The sequence below is a fragment of the Lepidothrix coronata genome, unplaced genomic scaffold, assembly GCF_001604755.1.
Source record: "Lepidothrix coronata isolate B3197 unplaced genomic scaffold, Lepidothrix_coronata-1.0 Scaffold12, whole genome shotgun sequence".
NCBI lineage: Eukaryota > Metazoa > Chordata > Aves > Passeriformes > Pipridae > Lepidothrix > Lepidothrix coronata.
This window is the reverse complement of record NW_016690192.1, coordinates 38,849-64,675: the sequence shown is the minus strand read 5'-3', so window position 1 is coordinate 64,675 and position 25,827 is coordinate 38,849. Positions and strand designations below refer to the sequence as shown.

The 25,827-nt window shown below is 42.0% G+C and overlaps 1 protein-coding gene across 1 annotated transcript in view; it reads left to right on the top strand.

The window, feature by feature from the left end:
- Positions 1-7,651, top strand: part of LOC108492900 (metalloprotease TIKI2-like) — a 273,870-nt gene extending 266,219 nt beyond the window's left edge. The window contains exon 7 of the mRNA XM_017805752.1: positions 4,745-7,651. Coding sequence (XP_017661241.1) covers positions 4,745-4,967 — 223 coding nt within the window. The 3' untranslated portion in view covers positions 4,968-7,651. The remainder of the gene's footprint in view (positions 1-4,744) is intronic.
- Positions 7,652-25,827: the final 18,176 nt, after the last annotated feature.

Sequence of the window (25,827 nt, the reverse complement as noted above, 5' to 3'; positions counted from 1 at the left end):
ATGCAAAACAGTCATTATTGTATTTACTCAAAAATTTTCTTTCACTTTACTAGCTTTTTAGGTTTTCAGTTGAAACATGCATTTTTTTCAGGGTTCAGTCTAGCTTCTTTCATCAGATGCTATCATAAGAAAGGCTGTCTGGGGCAACATTTGTTTACATTTATTAAAAATAATTGTCATGTGTTTACATAGCTCCTTTGATCTAGAAAAATCCCCAAACACTTAGTAAGTTATGCTTAAAAGGGTTACTTCCTCCACCCTGAACAGAACCGTGTTGGGACTGAGGCATGGCAGCAGATTAAAAATGCATAGAAATATCACGATAATTGGGTTGGTCCTCACCCCCTCAGAGCACCATCAGTTTTCCATGAGCTTCAGAACAGTTACTGGGACCATAAAGGTGGTTTGGACTTTAGAGCAAAAGATAGTAAAAATACTCTCTTCTTGGAGATTCCCTACTTTGCAAATAAAGAGGCAGTGGTACCTACTGCACGAAGCACAGGGCTGGTGGTACCCCAGCTGGACATGCTGTTTCCAGTTTGGGGCATCTCATTCCAGAGAAGACACTGATCAGCCAAGCAGAGCCAGGGGAGAGCAGAAGAAAGGATGGAAGGAAAGCACGTGAGGACTTGTGCAGAAAGGTAGAGGGGAATTGTTTGTTTAAAAAAGAGAAGGCTGAGGTGAAACATGGTTAAATATGCAAAACACGTGAAAGGCTGCTGAGAAGAGGAAAGGAATAAACCTGTCCATGGGGATAGGATAAGTCATGAACTTAGCAAGGGAGATCTGGTAAAACATTAGGCAGTAATTCTGAACATCAGAAATGGTGAAATTCTACAGTAGATGTCTGCAGAGACTCTGGAATTGCTATCATTGCAGGGTTTTCTTGAGATTGGATTAGACAAAAATGTCAGGAGGGGTTTAGATCTTTTTCCTGTCTTTGAGCCAAATGGGCCAAAAAGACTCTCCTGGTCCAAACTTCTGTCCTCCTGTGGTGTCACAGATGGTCAGATGAGCCCTGTTTATGTGGGTGAACCAAGTCACACTAAAAATTAGGTTTTGAGCTCTTTGCGAAATGTTCACAGGCTAAACCAGAGCAGAAATTCCTTCAATGGGTTGCATGTGTGTTTGTTTTATTTTTCAGCTTTAAAATGCTCCCAAATCATCAAGGTGCTTGAGCACCCACCCAGATTAGAGGGCTTGAATCATGTAATTGGATTCACTAGGGGCTGTGCACAGAGCCTGTGCCTGAGGCCCCATTTTTGGGGAAAGTTTTACACATTCTAATGATGGTAAGACAATGTATGAGTAATGCACCCATTTGAAAAACTGCCCTATTATCTGATCAAAAGTACAAGCTCATGAATACGATACCGCAGGTCATTTGGCTAAAACGTACCTGGAGTCTTCCAAGTTTTTAAAACAATCCCATACACAGAAGCAAAATAGAGAGGTATGAACAGCAGAGCCGGTGGTTGCCTGTTCACCACAGATCATGTGGAATGTTTTATTAAAGATATTTTTATCAGACGCAAAAGACTGAAACACAGAATATCCTGGGCTGGCAAGAGAAGACGTGATAATAATTTAGATTATTATCCCACAGATCTGTGATTCATTTTTATTATTCTCTGTGCTCATTTCTGCAACGATCAAGTCCTCCCTGAGGAAGGTTTCTGGTTGAGTTCAGGGGACTCTGCTGCTGCTTTCATCCTCGGGGAAGGTCCGAGGGTCAGTGAGAAGCTACGTGCACATGCAAACGTGCTCAGAGGGAGTTTGCAGAAGTCATCTCCTGACACCAGGGCCACCTCTAAGATTAGGTTGTAATCTAACCTGGCTGTCCAGAGCCCTTCTGTAACCCCTAGGAAGTGAAAGACCCTGAACAAGAGTAAGTACTCCCTAGAGACTTGCACTGCAATGAGGTGGACCACCTTCTGGAATGGTTTCTCTCCCCATTCACTGTAGAAACAGCCTAGTTACAAACTAGGACCAGACATTTTACAAAGAGTTGTAGCATTTGGTAAAAGGCATCATTCTTTTTAAATATCTCCGAACCACTTTGGCAGTCAGCTAAAAGTACATTTAAGAAAATGTTTTATACGAATAAACAGTGATTCATTTGCTATTAGCATGCTTTGCTTTGTACACATTAATGGAAATGCACTGTTCTTCTCTTGTAAAGCACTTAAGGACTTTTTCAAAATAAACAACCCCACCTAACTATTTATCTTGACAAGAATGCATTTATAGCGATCTAATGTCTTGAAAACAGAAAATTGCCTCATTGACTGAGGAGAAGTGATCAAAAATTCTCAGGTCTTTCGACAGGAAACTCCAGGGTCTTAAGTAAACTGGGGGGGGGGGAATGGTTTCCCTAAAAAAAATACCTGTTTTCAAGGGAAAAAAGAAAATCAATTAAAAAACCCCCAACAAAACACTTCTGTAAGTTGACTAGAAAATGGAAACATCATACAGAAACATAAAATGTTGATTTAAGGCTGCTTTAGGAATCTCTTAGATGTAGTTGGCTGATGAGTGGGCTTGTGATTCTTTTATGGGCGTCCTGGCCAGCCCTGGTACACAGGACATCCCTGAAGAGCAGAAACACAGTTTGTGCAAAGGGACATTTTAATCTCACTGGAAGATCAAGCCCATAGAATGTGTCAGGAACAGGATACACATAAACTGCAAGTCTTTATGACATTTTGGTGATGTTTTTTAAATTGATGTTGAAAACCAGACCCTCCTTCTAGTTTAAAATTTAATTTAGGGCTACATTTTGTAGTTCCATAAAGTGACAATCAGTAACCAAAAGATGAGGACAAGCACCTACCCCTACATATCTTAGGGAAACTTGGTACAGGGGAAAACCCCCAAAACTGTGATCCTGTTATCAGTGCTGCCAGATCTGTGCACCACATCATCACTCAGCAGGATAAATGAGGTCTGGATCAGAAACTGGAGCCTGACTGCATTTCTGTTGGTTTATGCATAGAGTGCAGTGCCTCGTTTTGTCAGGTTTGCTTTAATGATGCTTTGTGTTCACTGTGGGAGTACCATTCATACTTGATGTTACTTACATTACAGGAGCTTGGAGACACAGTGCCTGGTCTGGTATCATTCTTGCCAGCACTAAAGCATCTGCTCAAAAAAAGCTGGACAGTTTTGAAGCAGCAGCATTAGTTTATCACTGATCAACTCTTTGCATTAAGTGACTGTAGCAGTTTTGATGCAATATAGCAGAAGCTCTAAAGCTATGTGTCTTATATCATCACTTCAAGACATAAACCAACCACTGCCCTTGGGAATTGAGATAAGAGCTTTCTCTGACCAGCCTTCATTTCAGAATTCTCTGTTTACAGCAGTTTGTTCCTCTGGAACGAGCACAGCTCCTCACTGTCAAAGTCCTAATGCTGGTTAGGTGGATTATCTGCTCCCATGAAGCAATTCCTGTGTCTTTAATTCAAGACTGCCTTTTCTTTTTACTCTAATTCATTGCACATTAGTTAAGATCACTTCTAGCTACAGAACAACTATCCCACCCAGAAGATGTGGTGACAGTATAAAGGATGAGGAAAGAAATGAAGTGACTTCTCCCAAAATCTGGGGTGAAGTGTAATGTGCAGTGATTGCCTGTGGGATTTGAAGTTGACCCTCATGTGTGTTTACCAACGCCCTGATCTTCTCAGTTTGTGATTGATTCAGCACATTTAAAGCATCTGTTCTAAAATCTATCTTGGTGTTGCTTAGACAGAAAAAGACAAAAGTCTTCAGGTGCTTCTGAATTCTATTTCTCTGCACGAATCTGAAGTAAGGTATTGTTCCTTTTATCTGATATTATGCAAGACACGGCCTTTTTCTTCCAAGGTCAGGATCTCGGATACTGTAGCTAAATATTTATAGGACTGCATAGCTTCTTACCCCATTAAAAAATTATTTGACAGTCATTTTCAGTGCCTCCAAATCACGAAAGATTTAGAGAATCTGCAGGTATTGGTGTCACTTCTTGTTTTAAGGAGAACTTGCTTTTTCACTCCTTGCTCCTCAGCAGAATGTCTTGGGTTTAAGTCCAAAATCCACCCTGTGCAGTTTGCATGCTCAGCTGTGCTGCTCTGTGACAACTGGTGGATTATGGATCATCCAGTAATGGATGCAATGGAGGCATTTTATGAAATGGAGATTACAACTTAAAACTTCCAAATCAATTGTAAATGGACCTTTTTGACCTCCAGTGTCATGGGAATCATGATGAATTCCAACCTGCAAATTCAAATCAAAGTACTAACTCGAGCTACAATCAATAAGCAATCACACAGCTATTGAGGCAAATCCACAGGCAGGGAGACTTAGCACTGACTGAGTCTGCTTTTGACATTGTGACTTGATCCAAAATAGCTCAAAGCCAGAAAAAGAAATGAACCTGCTTGGTCTCCTGTACTCAAGGTTATCAGTTGTGTGAGGGGATCTAGAGAAATTTTTTAAGGCTTGTGAAACAGGGGAAGGATGTGATTTGTGGCCTCTCTCCTGGACATAGTAACCAGTCCTTGGTGAGTAAGACATGTCACTGAGACGTGGCAAATTGTGAGACGCTCGGTGGGAAGAAGGTGCCTAAAAACATCACCATAATAATAACAGTAATAATAATAATAATAATAGTTGTGGTTGCTACCACTTGGAATGACAGTTTACAGAGTAGAGATAAGGGTTCTGCTGTTTAATTTCCTTCTCTTGTGTTTTCTTTTAGCACCACCACGTTGCCTTCCTATATCAGGATAACCAATGGCTACATCACAGTCAAGCCTCCCATCTGGATTTCAAACCAGCTGGATCAGAGACCGCGTTCCGATCGCCCGTCCCAGCCTCAGCCCACAAGCTCAGCTGCAGCCAGTCTTTTATGGCCATCAGTAACATTTCCTCTCTGCATGACCATAGCTTCTTTTCTCCTGAATCTACTGCAGCCCTCCTGACCACATCAGGATTACGTGCAATCCCTTGGAATAGAGAAGAGAGATAATTTATGAACGAATTGGAGGTTAAGACAACAACATTTACAAGCTGGACCTTCTCAGTGACTCAGTAGTGCCTTCTAGCTGATTTTTGTCTCTTTGCCCAGATACATTTTGAAATTCTAAAGCTTTATTGTAACACTGACTTACATCTTCTTTTTGTAGAAGGATCTTTATTTCCCATAGTGCTATGGGGTTTTGTAAAATATACATGTTCATATAAAGAAAAAAAAAGAAAAAGAAAAATGTATTTATTCGACTGGTAAACTTATTTTTCTTGTTGTATATGTTAATAACATCCCTATTAATCAGTAGCGATGGTGAAACAGATAAATTAATATTTTCTATATTCATTTTCTGACAACTCTGCAAATGTCTGAACTGACACCAAATGAATGCTTTCTTTGTTTCTTTAATCATTATTTTTTGCAACTGTCCAATAAGTACATTTCTGCTGAACTTCTTTATTTTACTTTTTTTATCTCATTAGCATAGCTTACACTGAATGAAGCAGATCCTGCTCTCTGTGGCCTATACCCATTAGAAAAATAGGTGCATTCTTAACTCGTTAGCTGCTACAACCTAAAATACCAGTTATTTTTCTATGACTTAGTAAGTCATTAGTCAAGATAATCCTCTGCATTCCCCTGCTTTCTTTAACTAAACTATTTACTTTCTTTGGAAATTAGCAATTTCCCTCTTAGCCCTGGAATTAATTCATTAGCTAACACAAATTAAGACACCTTTTTCTTAATAAAAAATTGCTTTTCAAGTCTGGAATAATCCTACTGAAATTATTTTCTTCTCTCCCTCATTTTATATCAACACAAGCCTACAACCTTTCCCAGCACAAATGCGAACAGAGCTTGGTCTGTCTGTAGGGTATAAAGATGTAGTGTCCTGTTAATCTATAGAACTTCCTTGTACTGATTGTACTGATGCAGATGGACAACCTGGAGGCAAAAACCATCTACAAATTCCCTTTCATCTTGCTGTTATGAGCTGATATGTCTGTGCTGAAATAATTATGACTTGTCCAAAAAGACCACAGGAATCAAATTAACCCCTGTGTTACAGAGACACGCAGGACATTCTTCCATTTGTACACTGTGGTACCTCTGCTGACTTGGATGAAAAAGTTATGACACCTTACATTCACTGAAAAATTTGCTCCCTATCCAAGCAGTTAATGAATGCAATGAACAATATCTATGGGGAAAAAAACCAAAAACATGCCAACTTAAAAACTATTACGTTTAATAAGGCATGTTGGTGTTTTTTCACCACCAAAACATGACGAAAAATCCCTTTGGATGCAAGAGTTTCAAGTAGAAAATTAGTTTGGGTTGGAATAGTGTTTTTCTTTCTAAGTCATCTACAAACCAAAAGTCCAAAATATATGATGAAAACATCATAGTTAGAAGTCTCAAAACCAGAAATATACAATACAAGGGGTTTTTTAATGGAAAAACAATGCTTTTTCACCTTGGGGAAAAAAGATGATGATGATTATAATAACAATACTGATAAAATTCTGACTGAAAACAGTCCTGTAAGTTCCCCAGCAGCCCTAAAGCCTGATCTCCAGGGCTGCAGATATTCCACGCAACCTGAAATTCTCTGCAGCAAGAGAGAGTTCAGAATCCATGGTTTGCTTGTGATCATACCAGTTAATTCAGGAAAGCAGGTTAGAAGGTAACTAGACTACAAAAGTCACATGGTTTCGTTTGAAACTGTGATGAACTACTGAGCATTTCCCTCACGTATCCCAGCTCATTGCCTTACAAAGGCCAGGGATAATACAGATAATTTGACTTACTGGACACCACGACCCCCAGCCTTTGCTCTGTTTTTGACAGAAAGTTGTGTAGGTTTCTGGTCAGTTTAAGTGGGTACAGCAGACAGTGCTATAAGCTTCCCCCTTTTTCTTTTCAAGCACAACAGATGATAAGGCTGAATGGAAAACTTTGAGCTTTGCCCCAAATGTGAGATTCAAAGAGACCCTCTGCATACTTTCATATTGTGTATTTTGGCTAGCAGAAGATTAGAAATGTTAGTTTTGGACTGAAGCCATTCACCTTGCATATTTATTGCACAGAGATGGATATTGGAAACATATTTTGAGAACTTTCATTTTGGTTTTATTTGAGCTACTACCCTAGAAATGCCTTCATTTGAATATAATGGTTTAACAGACCTTCAAATTCAACCTTAATGCATTTAAAATAGATTATTGGTTCTCCTGCTGTGTTCAAGGCAAAGATGAAAACTGAATTATAATGTCTTATTTACACAAATGGAACTGGAAATAGGGTAGGCAAATCTTAAGGCTGATGATAAGTTACATAGTAAAAGTGAACAGCCAACAAACCAAAACCCACTGAATTTTATTTGTTGTAATCAAATTGAATCCAGAAATTATTCTGTGGTACTATCCCAGGAATAATTCCAGGTGATGGAAAACTTACAGTATAAATAGACAAGACCATATGAAGATAAGGGAGAGAAAAAAAGAGCAGAAAACAGAAACAACTCGTGCAAGACCGTAAGGAGAACCACCAACAGGACCAAGACTAGAAATTACAGTTTTGTCATTTCCCAATCTGTGGGTTTCTCCATAAGCCTCTGGGGCTTTTTTTTTAATATTAGGAACACACACATCTCTCCACACTCACGGCTGTCATCATGCTCCAGAGAACAGTCACTCCGTTGTCACCGATGAGGCTTTCTGAGTCACTCCTCCACTGGACAACTCAATATTCATTAGCTCAGACACCGTGGTGTGTTTGGCTGTCTCAGGATGATATAGCTTGGATGTCAAAGTATGTTTTTACTTCGCATTTCCTGTCATTTTGCCTGCAATTCCATGAAATTAATGAATGTTACTGGAACTCACCAAATTTCCCTTGTGCTGGCGCCCCACATTTATCCTACTGCAGTGCAGGTGTCAGTGCAGGGTGTCTCCTGGATTTGGGGTCTGCACACCTAGAAGCAGTTAGCTCATTTGATCATCTGAGCTTTCTCTGGTTAAGGGAGGAGGCATGACTTACATTAAATATGAGGTTAAGTAGGTTCCTGTAGGTCTTGGCTCAGGAACCCCACGTGAATGGCTTCAGCACAGCTCCCTAACCAAACACTTCTTTTATTCTGATGCCTTACCCTTAAATACAACTGAGGGTCACTTTATTCAATACATGGCATGTAAGCAGAGCAATACTGGATAATGAAACCCTCACTGTGGTTGATGAAATGGATTGTTTACTAATCAGCTACAGCAGCTGATTCATAATTATAACTGTTTTATTAATTAAAACACAGTAATACTGGTTAGTGCAGATCTATGCACACCCATTGCATTGGATCATGATTAAATTCACTGTGAGTTTAGAAGCTGTGCACCAGATTTGATACATTCTCTTGAAGCAACACTGATTACCAGCTTCACAGGGCTTCAGCTTCCTCTGTGAGTTTCTCAAAAAACTAGACTGTTTTCTTTCTTCCAAAGGAAAGCTCAGATTCCCGTGCAATCACAAGATTACAAGAGCAGGAGATTCAACAAAAATATCCATGCCCACTACATAAAATAGCAAACACTGGTGATACTTTTTAGCTCTGAGAACACAATCAGGAGTCACACAGTGTCTGGCAATCTAGGACACGATTTTGGATGAGTCCAAAGCTCAGTGGTCATACGATTCATCTTTTCAACTCAGCTACAGCTGACACCAATACAACTCATGTTATATGTAACTGCAGCATTATAAACAAATGCTAATTAACTGCCAAGGTCTTCCCCTGGTGGAATAAATATCCCATATCATCAACAACAGATCTAACTTCCAATCTTTCTTTGTTTTAATGCTTTTCTTGCTTATGTCTAACTATGGATGCTATATTAACGTGCACTGCCACTTGGAGAACCAGTTAGTAAGCTGGGACAGAAGGTATTTTATATTTTATGACTGATGTAGTTTCTCTGCAATCCCTTGGGCTGTTGAATAATGCAATATGTCTTCTGGCAATAAATGATGAACATGATTTATGATAACTATGCTTTATACAGGTGTCAGAAATCTGCTTTGTTGAACTTCCCTTCCCATTCCTCCAAGCTCCACTGTAATTTAGGAACACCCAAGGTACAGAGTTGTATATTTATCTAAGTTCTTCAATATACAATTGTGGAGAGAGAGAGAGATGAAAGGAGGGAGAACTTAGTCTATGTTTAGTGCATTGATTAGTCAAACGATATGACTCAGTCATTACCATATACCACTGCTAGGGAGGAATTTCCCATCATATATTTATGTTAGAGAAACCAAAGTGCCAAAGTTATTATCTCAGCATAAATGTTATCATTCCAAACTTTGCTTAGTACCGTATTTCTATATTATACCCAAAAATTATAGGGGCTTGTCATATCTCTGAAGTGATCAATGTTCCATGGAGTGTGCTAGAATTCAGCTTCAATTTAAGCTCGTTTCAGCTTAACTGAAGCAGAAAGTTAATTTGCCAGTGTTTGAGATCATAGGGGAATGTGTGTATGTGTGTGGATGTTTATGTGGATGTGTGTGCGTGTTGTGTGCGTGTGGGTTTTGTCCCAACCCAAATTCAGCCTTTCCTGTGACTAACTTTTCAGGAGGCACCTTAATCTAGCTAAAGGCAGGGAGGACTTTCCAATAAGTAGTAAATACTTTTCTTCTATCTGACTGGTTAACCATCCTGCAGATTCATGCTGCCACTGAATTTCAAATTGCATATTTGTCAGTTTTCAATTCAAATGTATTTCAAATATTTTTTTTCCTGTTCTGCCTCCTGCTTTTGTGAACTGTTTTGAAGAGTGTAATAAAAAGATGCTTTCTAATATTATTTTATCAAAATATTTTTGTAGCATAATATATTAATAAAATGTTATTATAAATTCATAGCACAATAATTTTGTGTGTCTTGATTCTTTCCTTTGCATCAAAATCTAGGAAATCACTAAAAAAAAAGGAACATTCTGTTGGTAGAGCTTAGGCATGCTGCTTCTCTTTTGCCCAGCATGGGATGAAGGAAACCATCTCTCACACAGGGCAAGGGGAGGCAGAACCAGAAAACCAGCCCTTCCACACAAACTAGCTGGAGTGTGTAGAAAAGCCCAGAAGAAACATCCAATCCTGGTGGCTGCAGGAAGGTTTTTTCTCCCCTGCAAATTGTTGGTGTCCTTGGAACTGCTGTTTTTGCTGCTGTGCTGGCAGCAGAAAAATAAAATAAAATGAAATAACCCTGGAGTTGTGTCTTCATCTGGCATGGAGCAGAAGCTACCTCTCCACACCAAGACACCAAGACACAGAGATTCACTCATTTTTCTTGGCATATTTCTTGCATGCAAATCCTGCCTTGCAGCTGACACTGCAGACTTCTTGCTGATCACAACATCATTGTTTACTCCTTAATTATGTGCTAAATCATTTGGTCTTTAACACGTTATTTTGAGAGGACTCCACCAGCGAGGCTGTTTTAGAAATACCCGCTGTAGGAAATGCGGTGGGAGATATAAACACTTGAGCTGGTTTGAATGAGCTACCCCGGCACAGGAAGGAACTGCTGTTGCAAAATAGTAGAGAAACGCTCTAAAAAATAAAGTTAAAAAGAGCCCATCTATTGAAATACCAACCAGACAGTCAAAGCTGCTTGCCATCCTGTCTTTGGAGTCACAGCCCATCTGGAGAGTCTGTGTGGTCCAGCCAAGGGCTATCCCTGGCCATGGGCAGTCCCAGTCTGCCAAATCCTTTTGCTCTTAAGGGTCCTGTTCAGCCACAGGTCTGAAAACGAGACAAACCTTCAGCCAGCAGTGCCAGATCCTGGCTCAGTGGTGCCATTTCCTTAAGCCTCTCCTTCCCTTGACCTCTCTCTGTGCTCCCAGTCTGTAATTGCAGCTTTTTGCTCTAACTTGAGATCTTCCTGTTTATAGATTTGCACCAGGAAGAGGAGAAGCTGTGATGGGAAAATCTTGGGCCAGAAGATTGGGTTTCTTGTGGACTGGCTTAGTATCTACGTTCCCATCCAGCAGCCTATCTCCCTTTCGGATCAGTGCTTCCCAGTTCTCAAACCTCCTGAGTGCCACCCACAAGTGCTCCCCACGCTGAATGGGTTGGAAGGAGTATTTAGGTAAATTAGGCCTCTACGTGCTCTCCATGTCTGCTCTGTGATTTCCTGTTGTTTCAGCTTGTGACCTTTGAGCATTTTCCACTGAGAGTACAGGCTGCTGGCTGTACTTGTAATGTATCTAACACCTTTTCTCTCCCTATTGCAAACTGCAGAATTAGGTGAGGGACCCCCGTGGGCCTGCAGGCCACAGGCAGGTGTCCCTGAGCAGAGGTTTGCAGTGCTGTCCTGCACCGCTCTTTGGTTTCAGGCTAAGGATGGATGGCTTCTGCAGAGAAGCTCAGTGCATAAGTATCCAACGGCATCCTGCTGCCATATTTGCTGGTTGGTTTGTTTGTTTATTCATTTATATTTATTTTAACTGTTCTTAAATTACAATGCAGAGTGTTGTTGTCTTCTCTTTCTGATGAGCGTTTAAATGGGGTAAAAAAATACTCAGGAGACGTTTTGCCTCTTGGGGTGGCATGAAATGCCTCTGCGTCTTCTTCTTTTGGCAAGTCTCTTTTTTTTTTTTTTTCTTTAAGCATTTTTTGCTGTAAGCAACAAGCTAATGAAGACTTCTGGGTTGTTTTTTGTTTTTTTTTCATAGCACACCTATCCCCTTCACCTGGCTGCAGATATGTCAGTATTAATTAATGATCGAACTTCTCACCTCTCCCTGAGCAGAGGTACTAATAGAACTTTCCTTCTATCTGTATTTCCTGATGCTTTTTCTCATGAAACTCCTAAAAATTATTGTATTTGAGGCCTCCAACCGTATGTGAACAGTTTCAAAAATTACTAGCCAAATGACAGTTCCAGCAGACTGATCACACAGCCATCATCATTTCACAAATGAGGCTACAGTATGACTGGCAGGCAAATGTGTTTGAGGCAGGATCTGAGGAGAAACACACCGTTGTTTGTGCTCTTAATCCCCACTGATTCAGGGCTGAGCTGCTCCTGCTGGCTGCACCTGATTTTTGGAGGGAATGAACACATCATGCCAAGCTGGGGGGAAAGCTGGAGTTCAGCTTAATGTTATGGCAGTTGTCTGCTCCAGGCTCATCCCAGAGATGTGTTCATCCAATACACACAAAGGAGTTCCATAACATCTCCAAGGGCCCAGTGGGAACAGAGGGGACCGCTGAAAAATACATTAAAAGATCAGGGCCCAGTTGGACGTACACAGGGACTGCCCAAAGACAAAAATAACCAGACGTCCACAAGTCTACTGCCAATAATGGAAACAATAGTAATGGGGAAAATAGTATGTGTTTAGATTGCTAAATAGCTGGATGGTGGGAATACAATTACTTAATATCACAGGGATCTTAAAATAAAAAACACTGAAACTTTATTGAGCATTGCAAATTCCGTATTAACTTTTTTAACATACAGTTTCTCCCATTACAAAGAAGCACAGCAAGTCCTGAGCACCTGACCCATTTGAGCAGCAGGTCCCAAACCTGCAACCTCAAACACCTTGCTCCACACTACACCAGCACTTTGTTAGCTAAGACTGCACCTTTGGGTGCAAGCCATTATGCAAAGCACCGCACTTCATTCCATTTTCCACATTTTCGTTCCACTTTCCTTCCATTTTCTACATTTAACAAGGATACAGTTAAAATGGCAGAACAAATTGCACAGTCAAACCTCCACCAAGCTGATTTTCAGAGGAATGATAACAATAATAACTGCAACAGTGAGTTCATGCTCACAGCCCTCATTCACACCTGGAGCTCCCTGCCTTCTTGGAATGAAATGCAGTTTGAACAAAGGGACCAAGATAATGTGAGAAAACATCAACAACTGGCAGATAGAGGCAAAGCAAATGAAAGACATATGTAGGAAGGAGAGTGAGAGCTTTCTGCTTTGGTTTGCACTCATCCCATATCTTTGTTGTCCTAAGGAATATCAGTTTGTTGTCCTAATGATATCAGTTCTCCAGTCCTCTTTCATGACTTATGATGCACCTTTTCTCTCTTCATATGAAAACCATTGGTTTTAATTATAATGTGATAGATACATAGCCTCAACCAGCCCTATGTGTCTGAATTATTTGAACAGCAGTGCTGGAGGGCCCTTTTTCTTTCCAGAGATCTCTGCAGCTGTTTGTCTTGGCAAGAGTAGGTTTGTCCCCAGATTCATCCTGTTTGAAGTCCTTTCCACCCACTCAAGTTAGCCTGAGCGTTCACCTCATTTTTAATGGGAGCATTATTATCTTCAGTTTTGCACAGGCAAAAATAATTCTCAAAAGGGGAACAGACAGAAACTCACACCTACCCAACTTTCTTGAACAAACTGTGTTCATCCAAACCGTAGGAAGCAAGCACTTCAAGGAATTTGCCAAGAATTGTTTTTCTCTTAGCAACGGTCCAGACCAAAAGTGAACACAGATATAATCTGTGATATCATCTCTCAAACAGAAGGATCCTCTTGAAGGCCCATTAGTTCAGACAACGTGGTGGTGGTGGTTGTGTAGTTGTATGATGGACAATGCTGGCTGTGTTCTCTGGCTGTGCATGGGCCAAGTGTGGCCCTGAAGGCAGGAACCAGACAACACAGTAACCTTACCCTGCTGCTGCCTTTTCCTCCAAGCAGTTCATGAAGAGCCAAACGTTTGTTCTTGACCCTGTCTGTGGCACTGAGTCTGATCTGCCACAGGGTCCCCCAGGGACATCTCTCCAGGAAGAGCTGGGACCAGAGGTAAGCTTGGCTCCCCATCGCTGTGGGTTTAATGATGACACACCAACACCTGGGTCTCTCTGTGTGCTGGAGCAGGCCTGTAAAAAGACACGTGAAGTGAGATCATGATGCATGTGGAGAGTAAAATTCTGAGCCCCGGTTGGTTTCTCTTCGTAATACTTACTTTTCCTTGAAACCTCAACCTTCCTGGGCCATCTTTATCCAAAAGCATTAACACCAAGGGGGGTGGAGGGGTGGAAAAGGTTAAAGTATTGGTGCTAATGGAAGACTCAGACATGAAAAGAGTATCCCAGGTTTGGAGCCTCTGTTGCCTGCTGCCAGCAGCAGGCCCTGCTTGAAAGGAAAGTACCTATCTCAGCATGCAGTCAAGAGGAATAATAAAACTCTGGTCATTCAGAGCCAAGGAAGAGGAGAAAAACACTCATAAATGTGCAGCTTATGTTTCTCTTGAACTTTCAAAATAATTTTTTCCCCCACCCAGAGATTAGTCACAGAAGCAAATGATACCGTATCTGGGAAAGAAGTTGGATGGATGGAAATGATCTTGGGGGAGAAGAAGAGGAGGAGGGGAGCAGACACATACTTCTGTCTCTCTTTCTCACCTTCCCCTTTCTCTGAGACTGAATGTACAAATGAAAGAGTTGGGAAAAAGTCAGGTGTTTGGGTCCAACCTAAAGCCAGTGGAGGCTTTGAGGCCATCCTCAAACCAGTGAGGTTTTTCTACTCCTGTCGGGTGGATTTGGGGAGCTGACCTCACCACTCGTGACCCCCTAGAGCTCCCACTCTTCAAGAAGCTCGATTTCTCCCAGAGGCCCCCATGAAATGACTTTCAACACATTTTTCCAGATTCAAATGAAAAAGAAAAAGCTAAGGGACTAATGAAAGTATGCTCATAAATGCCACTCTCTGGGAAAGGCTAGTGCTTGCTATGGTTTTCAAAATAAAATTCCTGGTCCTCCAAGTTCTTCTGAAGCCCTGAGTCGGACTTCACAATGCCCAGGGGTCTCAGGTAAAGAACAACCTCAGCCTCATCTTAATAAGGTGGGAAAATGAGGTGGACAGTGGATTTTACGACATGCCTGAAATCACAAGGGACATCTATGGGAGCAGGATTCAGAAGGCAGCCCTTCCTCTATGGTACACTGTTCTCCAAAGCATGGTTCATTTATTTCAATTAATAGAGCTTTATAAGGGCTCCCCTGCCACCTTTTTTAGCATGAATTACTGCAAAGACACTGAATTAAAAGCGCCAAAGGGCATAATTTTCTTTTAGTGTTTAAAGAAGCTGTTTCCATAAAAGCAGGCTATGTGAAATTTGCCCAAAAGAGTAAACTTAGGAATAACATAGAGGATTAGAACAAAAAATAAACGTCTTAAAAATCTTTTCTTAAGCTTGACCTGACAGTTCAGCTCTGGAGTGATCTTTCTGTGTAATGCCAGTCAAGTAGTTGAACCAGGGCGGGTTCCTGTCACAACATTCACTCAAGTGTTGCAGGGTTATGGGTTTCTCCAACCACGAGATGAAATTCTTTAAAAGGTATAAAGCTAATTGTGCAGTCCACTGTCTCCCCATTTTCTCTCTTTAAAAACATTCAAGGTAGGATTCAGTTCAAGTACCATGCACTGTCTGAAAGCCGTCACCCAAACTTGCCTCCTTCAGTGGTGCCACCCAGTCTGACTCGGCCCTTAGAGAAATAATTCCGGCTTAAGTGACTTGCCTGCTATTTGAACAGATGCTCTCATGCTTGGTCCCAGTCAGCTTCTGCCCTAAGAATGTAGTTGCATGGGTAATGTTTGCAAAGGCATTTCAGTTTATCTCCTCTAAAGGGAGACCCACTTCAAAATCATTTAAAAACCAAAACCAAACCCAAAATTCAGCAACTGACTCATATTCAGTGTTTGAGCAGCTCCACTGTTTGCAGCGACCACACAAAATATCTCTGATGTGGCAGGGACTCCCAGGCAAGCTGGGAATTGGACAAGGTGCAAAATGAGCTGTAGTCTCCACCTAAAACACCTCCACTGCAGGATCAGCCCAGAGCTTGACCATTTCAAAAATTACTATTTCATAGAATTGTAGCCCTCCATCATTATCTGCATAACATATTTTGGTCAAAATTGCAGGACTGAGTGATGCTGAGGCATTCAGTGGACATCTCTAACCTTGGCTGGCATTTATATTTTTTATATCTAGCCAGCTAGCTATACCTCAGATAAGCTCAAAATGATCTGCTATGAGACAGAAATGTATTGCTTTTAACTTTGGTTTGGAATGTCTTGTTGTTACAGTGTGCTTCCATACTGTAAGTTCAAAATTAAAAAAAAACCACCATGGTTTGTACAAAACACAAAACAATGAAATTTTCAATTTTTTAAGTGCCCAAATAATAACACATCAGTCATTGATAAACAGTAGTTTAAATGTCAATGAATGGAAAAGCATCAACATTTCTACTCTAAATGAAAATGTTGCTTAGACTGTTGATACTATAGTTTCTTTTTTGACTTGCTCCCCTCCTCTCTCCTAGCAGCATCATTCCCCTGTTCATCCTGGTTTTGAGGCCAGGAACTGGACTTTGATTAGTCCAAATGGACTTTGAGGTCCATAATTTGCATGGGCCTCTATAACAGAACTTTTTGAGTACTCCTTCATTCTGAATTTATAAGGCCTGTGAGTAAAAATAATTGCTAATGGATGGGCTCTATCTAAATCAAACTCCTTGCAACCCTCCCATACTTCAGAAGTGCTGAAGACCTCAACTCAGTTCTCTCTTTTAGCAAACACTGCTTTGAATGCAATTACTGTGTAGAGCAAAATACTGCAATGTGATAATTTGATGATGATGATGCTGAAGTGCTGAACCAAAGCAATAATTTTTGGTTAAACCATAATCACAGCACTTCAAAACATTGGTTAATCATGGAAACTTCATATTCAGTGTGGTCTTCTGTGCTGTTCCAAGACATTATGAGAAATGTCCATAAGCAGGCTGACAGGAATGTATTTATGCTGTTATTCACATCTTGTGGCATGCCAGAGGTCATTGACTTGTGGTTTGTTTTGAAAAATTGGCTTCATCAGTAAGATCCAGTGTTTGAAGATGAAATTGTCTGCAGCCCTCTGTTCTCTTTATTGGGAGAAATGAGGCGCCATCTCCAGCTTCATTTCTGTAAAATGTACTCTCTCTTACCTGTGATTTCTTCCATGACAGTAGTCTGAAGTCACACCTAGAGCATCAAATTGGATGGAATTACAAGGTGATGCTCATGAGCTACGGGTATTGAAGGCTGCCTGCCTGGTGCAATGGCAGCCCGGGTACCAGCCTCTCAGAAGGAAGCAAAGCCTGGCTAACACCGGTGGGTGGGAGAGCTGTGATGGGGATTTATAAGCTGTAGAAGATCTCTCTAAGGGTCTTATTTTACTCCGAGGTTTTTGTGAGCTGGGACTAACTTTTTGAGGAGCCACGTGAAGGGCTGTGGGTGGCCACACTGTCCTGCTGACCTCTCTGGGGCTGTCAGCCCACGCCATGGCTGACACCAGCAAGGCACAAGTTCTGGGCCAGCAGTTGTGAGGAAATAGCAGAAACATCAGCCTGAATTCCCTGAAAGCACAGGTGCAGAGGTTTGAGTGTTGCATGTTTGTGTTGCAACAAGGTTGTGAAATCTGTGAATGGTCAAACGTGGCAGTTCTTCCCACCTTGAAAAAGGTCTGTAAGCGGTGGAGGAGAGTTCACATCTGCTCCCTCTCCAGTGACCACAGGGCAGCAGAGACAGAGCAGTGTCCACTATGCACCAGCTTTCAGGCAGTGCCATGTTGTGGAGGTTAAACCCATCCACAGGCATTCTCTGAAATACTGTTCCAGCTGGTTGTGCTTCCTGCACTCCTCTGTGCTGGGACACACAGACGCACAAAGCCAGCTCAGCTCTGGAAAGGCAGCACAGGGAACTGCCGCTTGCTTGGGTGGTTGTTGAACAGCTGTTTCAGCTATGACATAACTGCTTTTAAACTTCAAAAGAACTCTATTTCTGAGCTGAAAGCATACAGATTGTTTCATAAAAAAGGCAAGGGTGAGATGTTAGCAGGCCGTGTAGCGGGTAGTGGACACAGTGGAATTGCAGAGTGCACATATCATCCTGTCAGCCCCGTCTTCTGCTGACCTTCACTCCTTAGGGGTCCAATACTGATCTTTTTCTCAAGCAATAACCTCATCCATGCCAACAGAGCCTGCTATTCCATCTGCTGGTAGTCACAGTGGAATGTGTTTGCTTTGGGAGTGATTGTGTGCTCTGCTGGTGGGCTCAAAGGACAGATAAAAACTAGTGCCCAGTTCTGCAGAGTAATTTCTACTGAGGTGAATGAACCCATTAGTAAAAGATTCCTTTAAAAAGTTGGGTGTTCTGCAAACCCAATGTGGAGTAGACTTTTTGTGGAGTAAGCAGAGTTCAAGTATGACCCGACAGCTCAGCTCTGTTTCATGCTACCTGCTGCCCCTGGGAAAACTTTCTGATGCCAGTTGGGACAAGATGAGAGAGTGAAAAAATCATACAGACCAGGCTTGGATGTCTGAAAATCTCACAAAATGCAGAGAATGCCCAGCTTTTTCAGACAGCTGGGAGGCAGCAGGTCACACAGATGCTCTGTGACACTGGAGCTGCACATGCAATTCTGGCCAAAAAAATGTTGGGAATGTTTTGCTGCAAAACCTGATTATTGTCTTAGTGATATATGCAAGGAGAAGGGAAGGGATTTTACTACAAACAAGCAAACAAGCAAGCAGATTCCTGTCTGGAGCTACATCATCAGTCTGCCAGACCCCAAGTTTTTCACTGCCATGGGAATCCTTCCGTTCCCATGAAAGATGATTGAAAGCTGCATCTTGCAAACAGTTCTTCTGAATTAAATGGCTGACTTTAACTTATTGATGTTGGCAGCTAGAACATGGCCATGGAAGAGAGGTAGAGGAAAGAAAAGGAGGTGCTGTGTTTAAAAACAAAGAAAAGTCTCCCAACTGCCAAAAGCACCTCAGTGGAGGGATGTTGTGGTGGTTCCAGACTTTGGCAATGAAAAGCAATGACTGCTCAGCTGTTTTGGGGAAAAGGAAACATTCCAACAACATCATTACCCAATTAGTCCTAACGATGCTACTGTGGAGAAGGTGCACTCTTGTGAGTGCGTGAAACAGGATGAGCTCCTGACATGATGGACAGCGAACTTGGGACAGTGCGGCAGAGGTGAGGACCATCAGTCCTGTTGGGCCCCTCCTGCAGAGTTCAAGGGGCTGGAGGCACCTCAGGCCCATGAAATCAGGAGAATGGGGATCTGCTGTTTCACTCCTAACCTGTGGACCAGCTCCACAGAGACCAGGAGACGGTCCCTTCTTTCACCCGAAGGCCACTGGAGACAGCAAAGCAGTCCATGCAATATGCTGAGTATAAATGGTTGCAGTTTAAACCAAGAACCAGTGGTGCCAGTGTGTATTGAACACTTCACATGCAATATCTTTATGTTAGGAACCATGTCAGTGAATAAAAGATCTTGAGAGAAGACTCTGACATGAGTCATCTCAGTGCCTGCTGAAATCCTCGTGTCCTCGTGCTGGCACTGATCAGAGCTTAGATTTTTAAGGGCAGGCTCATGAGGCAGGCATCCAGTGCTCTGTTACCAGATGAGCAAGTGAAGGAAACCTCACCCAACCAACACAGCCCTCAGGAACAGCGCATTTCAAAAACATACTGGGAAATATTTCCACATCACTGAAGGCATTTGCTTGGAAGTCTTACTCTGTGTCCAGAACTGCTGTCAGTTATTGCATCTCCAAAATAAATGTAATATTGCTTAGTTAAATCATCCTGCCTCTAGATTAGGCAGCATCTCTGTCCTCTAGACAAAATATCCTCACATAAATTCACTCTGGCATCAGAGCTTTCCGTAGGTGGGTGGCTTTGACAGGAATTCGTGCTAAGTCCAGAGCCAAAGACTGTGAGAAAAACTATCCCAAACACCCATTGTCCTTTGCAAAAATAATAGAAAATTGATGATTCTCCACCCCAAAACCACAGCGTTCCTCAAGCCTAATTCCACAGGGCAGCTGAAGTGCTGCTCTTTAAACACATGTTGCTCAAACACAGGTCAAGAACTGCTGCTGGGGGGGGCTGTGGCACAGGAGCAGGAGAGGTGTTTTCCCAGAGGCTGCCAGGTAATTTGGATCCTGGAGGCACAAAGTGAGCAGTGGGAGCTGATGGGGAGCAAAGCACGTGGATCCCCAGCCCTGGTAATAAGGTTGAACCCCCAGTGCACTGCCCCATGGGTGGCCTTTAACCTCTGCATCTCTCATTTTTCACACTGCAAACAGCAGCAGCACTCCAACAGCAGATATCAGCCTCTGCATTCCCACAGGCTCGGGTCTGGCACCAGGGCTGGAGCAGGTCAGGCCCTAATGTGATCTGTACCATGGCCTGTGACAGCTTATTTATCCTTTTCCCTAACAGTGATTGGTATGATATTAATTTTCCCTAAAAATCTTGTGCTTTGTGCAAGGATGGGACTTGGCTCTTGCAAGGAAATTGCTTTAGGGTACAGCAAAACCAGCAAAATATCTCAAAAATTATTCCAGATAAATACTGTGCTGATGTACAGCAAGACTTTATTTATGTCATGTGCAACTAGATTAGTTTTCCACCTTTTAACAGGAGCATTTCAGTCCAGAGTAAGAACAAAACACACACAAGCAGCATGAGGCCACAGCCAGAAACACTCCCTTCATCCAGGGAAGAAAGGGCTCTTACATTGTGAAAGGGAGCCTCCTGTTGTCTTCCAACTGGCATTTTCTGGTCAGCTGAAAGCTAAAATAACCCTTCCTTTATGCTTTCAATACTGGGATCTAATGGCTAAATGGATTTTTAGTACAAAGGATAATTTCTTCCTTCGGTTTCACTCATCACTTAATGGAAAGGCCCCCTAACATTCTGCTTACATCCCAAACAGTGACTGATCAGTCAAAGTTAACACGTTGTCTTATAGCACTGCATCTATATTTTTAAACAACAACAACAACAACAAAAACTACTACTACTACTACTACTAAATATATATAAAAATAATAATAATAGTAATAGTAGCAATAATAACCATAATGGCTCCATTGCAGCTGGCTGCCTGCCTGAAGCTGCTGTGTGCTCACACTGGACAGGCAGTTTCCAAAGATGAGCATTTGGAAAGGCACGATAAATTTTTGCACAATTTTTTTGCATAGGTGTTTCACCTCTCCTCCCACTTTGCTGACAGGAAGGTACACTGTCCCAGCTCCCCAGGGTTTAGCTCCAGACCAGTGATTCTCATTGCACTAGGCAGCAATGAGAGCAAAGCCACACCACTCTGAAGGTGCCACATAACCTTCTGAGCACCTTCTTGCTTTGCATTAGGCACCTGTGACACCCTGGACCTGGATGATGGTTCCTAGATTCCTGATTCTTCCAAGAAAAACACATGTATCTTTAGGCATGGAGCACATTGGTGTCCTGAGGTCATAGCAAGGGTGAAGAGCAGCAGAGATTCTAACTGGGGCTGAGCTCTGCCCTGGGGTGATGGCCTCCAAGGGCTGAGGAGCATCAACAGCAGGGTATGAATGTAAAGTGGGGGGAAGCAAAGGATTTGGTTGCTCTAGGACATCCCCATGAGAACAGAACCCCGGACCTTAACTCATGTGCACAAAGAGATGTTACAGGGACAGCCTGTAGTGCACCAGCACAGCTCCCAGGGACTGACACGTGGCAGGGCACCGAGCAGGGTGGTGATGGGGACAGATTGGGGGCTTACAAGGACACATGTCCCAGAGCATCAGCACTTCCACACATGCTCTGCACATGCTCTCCAATTGTTTGGGGCTGTCTCCTTAATTTTCTTCAGCTGTCCCTATTGTGGCAGAAGCACCCCTTGCTCCGAAGGGGTAACTGAATATTGGACGTGCAACACCACTGAAAGGGGGGATAGAGAACCGCATTCTCCTTGGGAAATTCAAGTAACACATTTGGAAAGGGAAGCTGCCTTTTAAAATCTAAAGTCAAGAGGTTGGTGAAAAGGTAATTCCTGGAAGTTAACTGAGTCTGTATCTTCCATTACTGTTGCCTATAAAGAAATGTTCCTGCTTCTTTTCTCCACTAATCATGGGTTTCATGTCAGCTTCAGTATTTGATTGTTGACTTCTTCAGGCAGATTGATAGCTCAGCTGAAACTGAATTTATGGGCACAACCCTCCCCTGACCAAGGCTCACCTCCTCAGACAGATCCATAGCTCCCACTGAAGTACAAGGGAGAGGAGGCACTGAAATAATTTGTGAGGATCTAAACTTAGGAAGGAGGATAAGCCATTTCTGCCTAAACCCACTGAATTTAGGTGCTTTCACCTACTGTCTGGAAGCACCTACCTGTGGACATTGATGGCCATACTTAACTGGATTCCTAAAACCAGGCTGTGAGAACACCTTGGGAAAAGTTCAGCATCCCACACCTCATCACAGGATGCTGAAACTAAACTCTGCTCTGCAGCTGCCAAACCCATGATGCCATTTCTTCCTCTGCAGCAAAAGGGCCCACAAGGCAACAAACAGGTCTGCTCATTTGCCCAAAGACAGGGCTCTCCTTCAGCTTCTTGCTTCACCCAGCACTGAAGTCAGCAGCTGTAAAGTAAGACTGCTCCTTTTTTTTTTTAATTTTAATTATTAGGAAAGAAGTAAAACAATTCATTGTCCTGGGGAGAATATATCCCTTGAGTCTAACTACTGAAAAATCAAACAGCACTTGAAAAGCAAGACAATAAGGCTAACTTGAACTCACAGAGCATTAGAATTGCTTTGGAAGGAGCACAAGTGATTTCCTGATAGATGCAATAACAATGCTTCAATTACATGAAAGAACATGTAAACCAAAAATGCAATGCTACCCTGCTATTTGTACATTCCCTGTTCCTCTGTCATCCTCTTATTGTTAGCCCTTTAAGTATTGTCTCTCTTAGGTTTTTAAATACTTCATTAGCATGATTTGCCACCAATCTTTTTGTCTTAAAGAAGAATATTTTCTCTCACCAGGACTCTAATTGAGCCAATTTTAAATGTAGAAAATGCAGGCTTCAGTGATATTTCCATGTTCTTGATGGTTTAAGTCACAGAGAAGCACCTGATGCCAACAGAAAAATAACACCTGAAAACATGAGGTAAGGTGGGAAGTATATAAAGATGAACCCTTCCCTGTGGGAAATAGTTTGTGGAAAATCTGCAAAGGATGATGAAGGTGAAATGGATTCGTTTCTGCTGTACTCCCAGCTATGAAACACGGAGAGATGCTGTAAGAATTTAATCTCCTCTGCGTCATGAAACCAGTTTTAACCCCCGAGAAAGAAATAAATTGACTTGTTTTGACTGATGTCTTGTGGGGCACTAAAAAAAATTGATACGATCTCTTTCTCCTGCAGCCCAGGAACACCCTGTCAGAGGACAGGAGCCCGCAGCCTCCTGGCTCCTGGCTCATTCTCTTCAAATTTCTCCTTGCAAAACTTCTACTGCCATAGTGCCATCTAGAGACAGTTACAGGAATTAAAGAGGGTTTGTTGTTCCTAAGGTCAGCTTTTAGTGCTGTTGGAGGGTTTATACGGTCACATCCCAGCAATGATTATTGCTTGCTGTTCCAGCAACCCCGAATTATAACACTGTGCTCCAGCGGTTTGACACCAAACCCCACGGAGACCAGTGCAAAGACTTCAGGGCAGTCAGGATTTGTCTTGTCCTGCTTCCACAGGATGAGGATTTCTTCATGATCAGCTCTTTATTAACATAAAAGTACTAACAGAGCATCCACTGCAGCAAGCAGCTCTGGACACCTTTGTGTGTGACTCCAGGGACAGCGGTCCCTGGACCACAAAATTAACATGACACTGCTGGAATTACTACTATCTTTTTCTTAAAACCCAGTGCAGGCAGAGACAGAGAGCACAAACACTTGTTCTGGTATTTTAGCATCCTCATGTCCCTGTGACAACCTGAATAAAAGCAAGACTCTATTATTCTAAGTATTTTGAAGGAGTGAAAAATGGGGTTTCACAAAACTGAAAATTAAAAAAATTAGTCACATTGGAGGGAAACAGAGCGTGCTGACATTTAAAGTACTGGCCTAGTAAGGAAGATACAGGTTTAATTCCAGATTTACAGGAATATCACAGACACTGGTGGACCTGGGGTGTACAAAAAGATGACAGTGACTCCTACACTCTCTCTTTATCTCTTTCTTTTTTTTTTTTTCTTTCTTTTCAGATGTCTGTATGGTTGCTTGGTACCTCAGTCATGGCTTTCACTTGTCATAAAAGCAATGAATAATATTAATAAAAAAATACTGCAAGTGTCTCTCCACATAAGAATGATTTAAAGATGTTTTCTTACACTCCCAGGAGAACAGATTTACAGACAAATTTAAGCTACCAAGTCAGAGGCAAATTATCGAAATGTTATAAAGTTAAGGACAGAGAAATTACAGGACATAAAATTGATGATCATCTTGCTGGCACTGAAGAACCTCCTCTTAATCATAAGGCAAGTGGCCTCAGATGGCAAAATATCTATATTCCACTGCAGCTGGGTGTCCCCAGGAGAAGCCTGGATTAAACAGAAGGCAGTGAAATACAGACCTTGCTCAATGGCTGCATGACAGCAAAATATACATCTTTTTACATCCCTAAAAGATTTATCATTACCTATGGTTATAAATTTTCCTATAAAAGGGGTTTGAATGGAAAATACCCTTTTGGTCACTTGGAAGGAAAAGACAACAACATCATGATCAAAATCCCACCGATGGGCTGGTTTCGTGGGGGAAGAGGGAAAGCTTCATTTTTCTAGAACCAGTATCTTGTCTAACAAAAATAGGTCCACAATTAAGCACCTCTGTGTGTCTCTGTAGGTCAGAATACATGGGAACATGGTATAAGCATCTGGAGATGTGATTTTTGAGCTTGCTTTTGCCTGTGAGGCTCACATGGGTGGACTCTGCTGTAGATGGGCATCTTGGACATTCAAAGCTGGGCAGCTGAAGGTGGGTGGGCCTGATACTGGTAAATCACTCTCCTTGAGAGCCCTTGGCTAGTAATGCTGGTGTTGCAGAGTCCAGGAGCAAAGTAACAAAAGGTTAAAAGGAACAGTATTTAATGGTTTGCTTTTCAACATTTTTGTCATTTTAACTATGTCTTGCAAGCCGTAGCTGAAAAAATATTCCTTTTCAAAAAATCTCTCACTAAAATTCAGTAGTACAAACCATTGACTAAGCAGTTACAAAGACCATAAAGAAGACTTTTAATTATCATTTCCTTGGGACTATGGGAGTTAAAGTGGGATTAAAAATCACTGTCTAAACAGAGGGTCTGTCTCTGAGACAAAAACGTGAGTTATTGACACCCACGTGTACATTTATTGACTTTGTTCCAAAACCCACATTGCAAGTGACACAAAAATAAGAAACTAATCAAACAATACTTGCCCACGTGCAGACAGAGAACAATTCCTACATGGCAACAAACCTATGGAGGATATCCTGCTGTTGAATCTACCCTAAACTGAAGAGGGGGTGGCATGAGGCCCTCAAGAAGAATTCAGAGCAAGACCCTTTGATGGGTCAGAGGGACTGAGAGGGCATGGAGAGAGCCATCTACCTTCACACAGGGAATTCATTGATTGAATCCCACATATTAGATATAAGGGAGAAGTTTTTTACACACTGGAACAGGTTGCCCAGAGAGGTGGGCAAACATTCTGGGTCAGGTTGGATGGGGCTCTGAGTTGATCCAGTTGAAAGTGTTCATTGCAAAGGGGTTGGACGAGAAGATCTTTAAAGGTCCCTTCCAACCCAAACCAGTCTATGATATTCATCAGTCCTACAAGAGCAGGGCTATGAATAAAACAAGCAATATGTACTTGCCCGTTAAATCCTACAGGGTGAAGAGCC